Source organism: Natrix helvetica, assembly GCF_964273705.1.
Source record: "Natrix helvetica genome assembly, chromosome: 16".
Taxonomy (NCBI): Eukaryota; Metazoa; Chordata; class Lepidosauria; order Squamata; family Natricidae; genus Natrix; species Natrix helvetica.
In genome coordinates, this window is record NC_138563.1 from 9,851,397 (window position 1) to 9,859,795 (window position 8,399).

At 48.6% G+C, this 8,399-nt stretch overlaps 1 protein-coding gene across 1 annotated transcript; it reads right to left on the bottom strand.

The window, feature by feature from the left end:
• Positions 1–870: 870 nt before the first annotated feature.
• ANKRD34A (ankyrin repeat domain 34A) lies at positions 871–2,695 on the bottom strand (the record flags this gene model as incomplete). The annotated part of the gene is made up of 1 exon (XM_081967966.1): positions 871–2,695. One exon carries the CDS (start codon positions 2,693–2,695, stop codon positions 1,148–1,150), a length of 1,548 nt encoding a protein of 515 aa, XP_081824092.1. The 3' UTR covers positions 871–1,147.
• Positions 2,696–8,399: the final 5,704 nt, after the last annotated feature.

The window sequence follows — 8,399 nt, forward strand, 5'->3', positions numbered from 1 at the left end:
GTCCGATAAAGCCTTCAGAAGAAATGGAATCCTAGCAAATTCCAGTAGAGAGAGAAAAAGAAATAGCAGGGCAAGAATATTTGGTTCAAGTGAGGACAAGTCCCAATCAACCAGCGAAGAGGCCAGTAAAACAATTGCCGTCTTCCTCAAACTCAGCAGCTTTCAGCTGTGTGGACTTCAACTCCCAGAATTCCCCAGCCAGGGGGGAATTCTGGGAGTTGAAGTCCACCTGTGAGAGAAGGAGTGGCAGAATCCAGAGGAGAATGAAAAGAGGCCTCCGCATAGCATCCCTGCATAGTCACAAGTGAACTAAGTCCAACCTCCCTTGACCCTTATCTAACTCTACCCAAGGGCTGATTCTTAGTTGAGAAGATTCCTGTGCAATTCCTGGCTTTTAGCAATAAAGCAGCTTAATTGAAGCTTCGTGGGTAAGCGTGGTTTTTCTTGCCTGCCACCAGCTTCGTCTCATTGAGGTTGAGGGACACGGGCCTATGGATCTGAAAAGGCAGAAGGGCCCAGATATGACCTGGAGGACGAGAAGGAGAGAGAGCCAGTTTCCCAGGGACCGTTCTGCGTAGAACATCTTCCTGGTTCTTGGCAACTGAGAAATTTCCAATGGATCCTTGAAGAAGTCATTGTGCCACTCATCGATCTTGTGCCACTCATCTCAAAGGTCCACCCAGTTATCCTCTCCTTGGACCTCCGCTCGAGGAAAAACCTACAACGTTGTGTATTTTGGGCACTCCCCGTAGCCAACTCAGCAACCAAACCACGGAAAGGGCTCCAGATATCAACATTCTCCTATTTTCACCGCCAACGTTTCGTCGGAGATCTTCCTGTCTCAAAATCTGACTCGAGAGGGGCCAGTTTCCTCAGAGTTGTAGCCACTTGGGACAGCAACGGGTGAATTGTCCGGCCCTTTCAAAATCCTGTCCCTTCATGGTGGTTTTTTCTTGTTCCAACTCTAGGTTTAGAAAGTCACGTTAGGTTAGGACTCTAAATGTGGCCACTACAATGTAGGACACCAAACAAGAGAAGGGAGGAAGACAATGGAAACCCAACGATGAAGACAGGATGGGCCCTCTAAACTTTGATCAGGCCAAAGACGAAGATTAGGGTTGGTTCTGGTGTCCCGGGACTGCCCATTTTAGGTGGCCACTGAATCCCCTTGGGCAATCAGGCTCTGGAAACTGACCAGCTGTTTCATTTGCTCTGTTTGCATGGAATGTCTACGCAGGAGCCGCTTGGTCTTCGGGGAGGAGGGAGCCACGGGGATCAGACCCTTGTGGGCCGGGGAAGGGGGCTTCCCACTGGGCCAAATGTCGCGGAGGGGAGGGTGAGGGTTGAAGTGTAGAGGGGGCAGGAAGCCCGGGCGGGTGTGGGTGATGTGATCGATGAGCAGCGTCCCGGAGCCCCTGCGTTCCAGGAGACCCGGGGCCCTACGCCGGATGGTGATCGGGGAGATGGTGTTGGGGATACTCTCTAGACTCTCCCGGGAGGAGCTGTTGGGCAAGGTCAACGGGGAGGCGTTGTACCTCCTCCTCTCCAGCGAAACCCGGCCAGACTCTGGAGAACCCGGGATGGATTCGGGACAGAGGGAATCAGGCTCCAAATATTCCGAGCAGGTCAACTTGTGATGAGCCACACTTCTGGAACTAGGAGGCTGGAGACCTTCTTGAGCTTCCGGGGCTGTGTTGTGCCGAGCGAGCGTCTGGTGGAGGTGACCCAACTGGACCTTCTCCGCCCAGGAGGAATCTACGCCCGAGATCTCCTCTCCTTGTTGGGTCCCCATCTTGAAGCAGGAGGACTCCTGGCCTTCCACGCTGTGTCTCCGAGACAGCGGAGGCCTTTTGGTGATACTCAACCCATTCATATCAATCCTCACTCGATCTTCCGAGCTACGGGCTTTCTCCTGATAGGAGGCGGCCAAGACCGAGGGGGCCACCAAGCCCCATGGCTCGGAGTTCAGTCTCTTCAGCTGCTTGGGATGGCTTTTGGGGTGCAGCCCCGAGGGCCCCTTCTCCTCCATCTCCTTCCCCTTTGCGTGGGGCGAGCAGCTGAGCCTGGTGGCCAGGCTGAAGTTGAACACGTCTCGCTCCTCTTCCTTCTCGCTGCTCCCAGGAGACTGGGAGGTGAGGACCTCGATGTCCGAAGGAGACATGCACAGGGCGGCCGGCGGCTGCTTGTCCTCCACGCCAGGAGAAGGCGGGGAGTTGAGGTACTGCTTGGTCTTCTTGGTCCCGGAAGGGGAGGTGTCGGTGGTGATGATGATGACCTCTTTGCCTTTGGCTTTGCAGGTGTCCAGGAGCACCTGCAAGGTCGCCCGATCCCCTTTGTTGATGGCATAGACCAATGCCGAGGCGCCCGAATAATCCTTTGCGCTGGGGTCGGCCCCGTGGTTGAGCAGGACGGTGGCCACCTCGGCCCCAGCGCCCTCCGAGCAGGCGTGCATCAAGGCGGACTTGCCCGTCTTGTCAGGAATGTTGGGGTCGGCTCCGTTCTCCAGTAGGTACCTCACCATGCGGGGCTTGTTCTGGGGGTCGTCATAGGGGGCCACGCAGGCAGCAATGAGCGGAGTCTCCCCCTGGGTGTTGCCCTCGTTGATGTAAGCCCCACCTTCCAGCAAGAGGCGGGTCAGACGGAACTTCCCTTGCCAGACGGCCTTCAGCAGGGCGCTGCCTTCCGTATGCACCATGGCGAGGGTGGGCGAGGGTGGGTGCCTGGCCAGGGGCAGGGAGGGAGGGGGGCCGTCAGAAGGCGGAGGCAGCCATGGTTCTTGAGACCTGCAAAAGAGGAAGAGAGGAGGATTATGGCGGGATGCCACACAGATTTTCAGGCAGCCCTTGTTTTATGACTCTCGGAAGGAAAGAATTTTCCGGGCAACTGCAAGGGGGTTAGACTGGATGACCTCAGGAGGTCCCTTTGGAAGAGTCAAGAAGCTTATTTCTGATTTATCCTAAGGCGACCTGGTCATCCTTCAAGGAAATAGAATTTGGTGGATATTTTTTAATTAGGGGAAGAAAAAAGCAGCCTAACTAGATACGATTGAAATGTAGATAGTGGATTGTGATCAGTGAATTACAGATGAACAGAGTTGGAAGGGACCCTGGGGGTCATCTAGTCCAACCCCCCGCCCAAGCAGGAGACCCTACTACACCATTTTTTGACAGATGGCAGGCATAACAGAACCATACACTCAGGAATTGGACAGGTACAGGTAGTCCTCGAGTTATGGCCATAATGGAGCCCAAAACCTCCACTGTTAAGTGAGACAATTGTTACGTGATTTTGGCCTCCTTTTACGACTTTTCTTGCTGCAGTGGTTAACTGAGTCACTGCCGTTAAGTAAGTAGCACCGTCATTAAGTGAATCTGGCTTCCCTGTCGACTTTGCTGCAGCAGCCGTAAGTGTGAAAAACGGTCACAAGTTTCTTTTTTTCAGTGCTATTATAACTTCGGTCACTAAATGAATGGTTGTAAGTTGAGTCCCTTTCTTAAAAAAAAATAAAAGCGTCCTTTAAGGAAAAAAATATAAGCGAATACAAAGGAGAACAGGAAAAATTGAAATGAATCAACCAACTAGGGATTTTCAAACGTCATGGGCATTTACTGCTTTCTCATATATCAGGGGTGTCCAAACTTGGGAACTTTAAGACTTGTGGACTTCAACTCCCAGAATTCCCCAGCTGGCTGGGGAATTCTGGGAGTTGAAGTCCACAAGTCTTAAAGTTCCCAAGTTTGGACACCCCTGACATATATCATTATGTAAGTGTAGATATTAAATATAGGTAGCCCTCGACTTACGACCACAATTGAGCCCAACATTTCTGTTGTTCAGTGGAACATTTGTTAAGTGAGCTCCGCCCTGTTTTACGACTTTTCTTGCTGCAGTGGTTAAGTGAATCGCTGCCGTGGCTAAGTTAGTAAGACGGTCATTAAGTGAATGGCTTCCCCCTTGAGTTTGCTTGTCGGAAGGTCAGAAGAGGGGATCATGTGAACCACGGACATTGCAACTGTCATAAATATGAGTCAGTTGTAATATAAAAAAGAATGTTTGTGTGTGTTGCATTTGTGCTGATAAATAAATAAAGGGAGACTAGCTGATGAGAGCTAAATAGCTTGAAATAGATCTATACTAGTCTCCTTTTATTTATTTATCAGCACAAATGCAACACAAATGTAACAAGCCAACATAAAAAAAATGGGGTACAGGTATGCTGGTCTTGTTGTATTCAGGTCTTTTCCCGTGTAAGATTGAGATTGTCTTGGCAATGTTTCAGTGAGGTTCCCCCCCCCCCCCAATCTTCAGGCTGGGTTTTGGGTTTAAAGTGTGATCGGAGCTGCCGTAACTCTTGAACAGTCACTAAATGAATCGTGGTAAGTTTGAGGACTACCTGTACACAGGTAGTTCCAACAACTGACGTCAGGGACTGTTTGATGTTACAATGGCAGGGAAAAAAAGCTATTTATGGCCAGTTCTCACACTTGCAAATCCCCATGGTTACGCCATCATGATTCGGGCACTTAGCAACCAATGTTTATTTACAACAAGCTGGGATCCCCTAACCACCATAGGCGATCTTCCCAGCCTGCTTCCAACAAGCAAATGGGGGAAAGCTGGATTTGCTTAATGACCGCATGATTCATTGAATAACTGCCGTGATTTACTGAACACCACCACCAAAAATGATCCTAAAATCAGGCGCGACTCCCTTAACAGAAGTCATAAATCGAGGACTACCTGTATTGTATATCACATGAGAAGAAACATCATTGTTAGATTAAGAATGAATATTAAGAACCATGGACAATAATCAAGCGCCAGATAAGAATCTATAAGAGTCTATCTTGATTTAAGTATCTCATAAATTTATCTGCTGAACAAAACTCCACCTTGGCAACAGGAAGGGCATCTGGCCAGTAAATACTCCATTTAGTTGCCCAGACTGCACCCCGCAGGGGATTATGGGGTCATAAAAAGGAGATTATGATAAATTGAAATATTATTTTCTGCCTTGATTCATCAAAACATTAGCTTCAATAATAATCCATTTTCCTTAATCGTCTCAGCTGTGGCCGTAAGTCAAGGACTACCTATATAAGTCGAAGGCTTTATAATCTAACACTTGACTTCCCACTATTAGCCACAACTGAGGCTGCACCGAAGCGAACATTCCTCACCAAAGCAATGAGCATCTCAGGCTTATATCTTTATTTATTTTTCACCACCAAATTTTCCAGGCATGCTCAGTTAGGGCTCATCAGGAGGGGGGGGAGTTGTGTCTTCAGAGATAACCCACCCCAAAAGAGCCATTTCACTGGGGTTGCTCTGACCCACCTTAGCAGAAGCAAGAAACAGACCCCTTGTCAAGAAAAAGCCCAATTTATAAAAAAAAAGCCTCTTGTGAATTCATGGAATTCAGGCAAGAGTCCTGCAAGGAGTTAACTGCAGGACAAACCTTATCAGTTCTTTGTGATAATTGCCAGGCCTGGAGTTCCCAGCCGAAAGGCTGCAAATTAAGTTCTGGCAAGGCAGTCTTTGATGCACAAAACACAATCAGCAAAATCTTCAGAAATTCAAACTGTTTTCTCCTACGACCATCACTCCCCTTTCCTTCTATTTATTCTCCAGCCAGGGAGGGGCCATTCTGCGTCCACCTGTGCCTTGCTTCCCAAGCTGACTCCTTGTCCTCCGTTGTTCTCCTCTCCTAACAGCTCTGCACATACGTGCATCTGTAACAGGCCCCAGCTGTTCTTCCTCCCCACTTATCTCCGCCTCCAAAGGCAGCTGGGGAATGTCGGACGGCCCTGGCTCTATCTCTACGCCCAACACAGAGCCTTCCCCAGACTCCAGAGCTGGCTCAAGGTTCTCCCCAACTGCCTCATCGTCCGAGTCTGGCAGGCCACAACACAGGCAGGGTTCAAATGTCTCCCTAGGACCCCCAGAAGTGGGGCCGTGAGCCCACTAAAGGCTGACGCCATCTGAGAGCCCTTGGCACCAGTTTTCTAATGTTCAGACATGTGTTTGGACTGGCCTGTCTTGGGGTGTTTTAGTGGGAACAAAACTGGGCTCTGCAAACTCATCCCGAACTCCTGATAATTGTATCAGGTTAGGGTGGGGGTCAGCAACTGGATGCCTTAAGGGCCCCAATCTGCACGTACTACTCAAGAGGTCTCTGGCCCGCCGATTGTCAAGTACGTAAATGGCCAGTGTCCATGGAGATTCTCAATCATTCAGATCATGGTTGTCTCAAGAGGCAACTGGACTTTGTTCTTCTTCGAAGACGTTTTGCTTTTCCTCCAAGAAGTTTCTTCAGCTCTGATGGGAATGGTGGGGAATGGAAGGGTTTATGCTCCTTGCAGACATCTGGTCATTTGCATCCTTTTTAGGGGGTCCTTGAGGCCACTCGGAGGTTTGTCTGTGTTCTCAGGCTCCAACTCCTCTCTAAAAAGGGTGCAAATGACCAGCTTTTCTACAAGGAATATCAATCCCTCCATTCCCTGCCATCCAGTCAGAGCTGAAGAAGCTGCTTGGATGGGAAGCGAAACGTCTTCAAAGAAAAAACCAGAAAGTCCAGTTGCCTCCTGAAAAAGCACCTTTGGGACTGCTGTAGCGCCTGCAAATTAAGTTCTGGCAAGCAGTCTTTGATGCACGAAACACAATGAGCAAAATCTTCAGAAATACGAACTGTTGTCTTCTACAACCACCTTCTACTGATTCCCCAGCCAGGGAGGGGCCATTCAGCATCCACATTTGATTTGCTTCCTGGATCAACTCCTTGTCCTCAGTTGATCACCTCTCCAGTGTTTCCAGTGTTTCTCAACTTTGGCAGCTTGGAGATGTGCGGACTTCAACTCCCAGAATTCTCCTGGCTGGGGAATTCTGGGAGTTGAAGTCCACACATATTCATGCTGCCTAAGTTGACACAACACTATTCTATTGCTTTAGAGGAATGCTCAGGATCCCCAAGCTTTTTGGCACCAGGGACTGGTTTTGTGGAAGACAATTTTTCCATGAAATGGGCAGGGAGGGAGGGGGAATGGTTTCACGCACAACCTCGTTCCCACACATGGGCAGATAAAGCTTCGCTCGCCCGCCCACTGTTTAGACAGCTCGGTACTCGTCCACTGCCCAGAGGGAGGGGATCCTCACTCGAGATACTTTCTTTCCCAACAAGCCACCTCCCCATTTCTGTTTTTTAGTTTTATTTTAAATGAGGATTTTTATCCGTGAGAGCAGAATTCAGTTGTTTCACCAGAACCCACGTAAGTCACATTACCTATTTTGGGAGATGTTCAGAGCAAAAGACTTTCACCTGTGCAAGCAATTTTATTTTATTATATTGCGTTTTGTTTTGTTTCATTCTATTCAGAATTCTTGTCTATTCTATTTATCCTTCCTTCCTTCCCTCCTTCCTTCCTCCTATCCTATCCTATCCTATTATTCTCTTCTCTTCTCTTCTTATCCTATCCTATCCTCTTATTATTCTATTCTATTCTATTTATCCTTCCTCCTATCCTACCCTACCCTACCCTACCCTCTTATTATTCTGTTCTATTCTATTCTATTCTATTTATCCTTCCTTCCTTCCTCCTATCCTATCCTCTTATTATTCTCTTCTCTTCTTATCCAATCCTATCCTCTTATTATTCTATTCTATTCTATTTATCCTTCCTTCCTTCCTTCCATCCATCCATCCATCCATCCATCCATCCCATCCTATCCTATTCTATCCTCTTATTATTCTCTTCTCCTTCTCCCAGCCTATCCTCTTATTATTCTATTCTATTCTATTCTATTCTATTCTATATCCTTCCTTCCTTCCTTCCCTCCTTCCTTCCATCCATCCATCCATCCATCCCATCCCATCCCATTCCATCCTATCCTATCCTCTTATTATTCTATTCCCATGATGGTGAACCTATGGCATGCATGCCATAGATGGCACACCGAGCCCTCTCTGTGGGCACAACAACTGTCGCCCCAGCCCAGTTCCACTGCGCAGGCGCGCGTACCTCCTGCCGGCCAGTGGTCTTCGGGTCTCTGCCACGCATGGGCGGGTCCCATGCAAGGGATGCACGCATGCATGGGGAGGCAGGGCACATGCACGGGGGATGCTCACATTGCATTCGGGGCCTGGAAAGCCTCCTGTACCAGCCTGGGAGCCAAAGATGGGTGAGGGTTGGCGCATATGCAGGGGGCACTCACATTGCATTTTGGTATTTCGCGCAAGTACTTTGGGCTCTTGCACCAAAAAGGTTAGCCATCCTATTCTATTCTATTCTATTTTATTTATCCTTCCTTCCTTCCTTCCTCCTATCCTATCCTTATTCTTTTCTTTTCTATTTTAATTCTATTATTTTATTTTATTGCCTGAGAAACAAGCGAAGGCTGAGGAA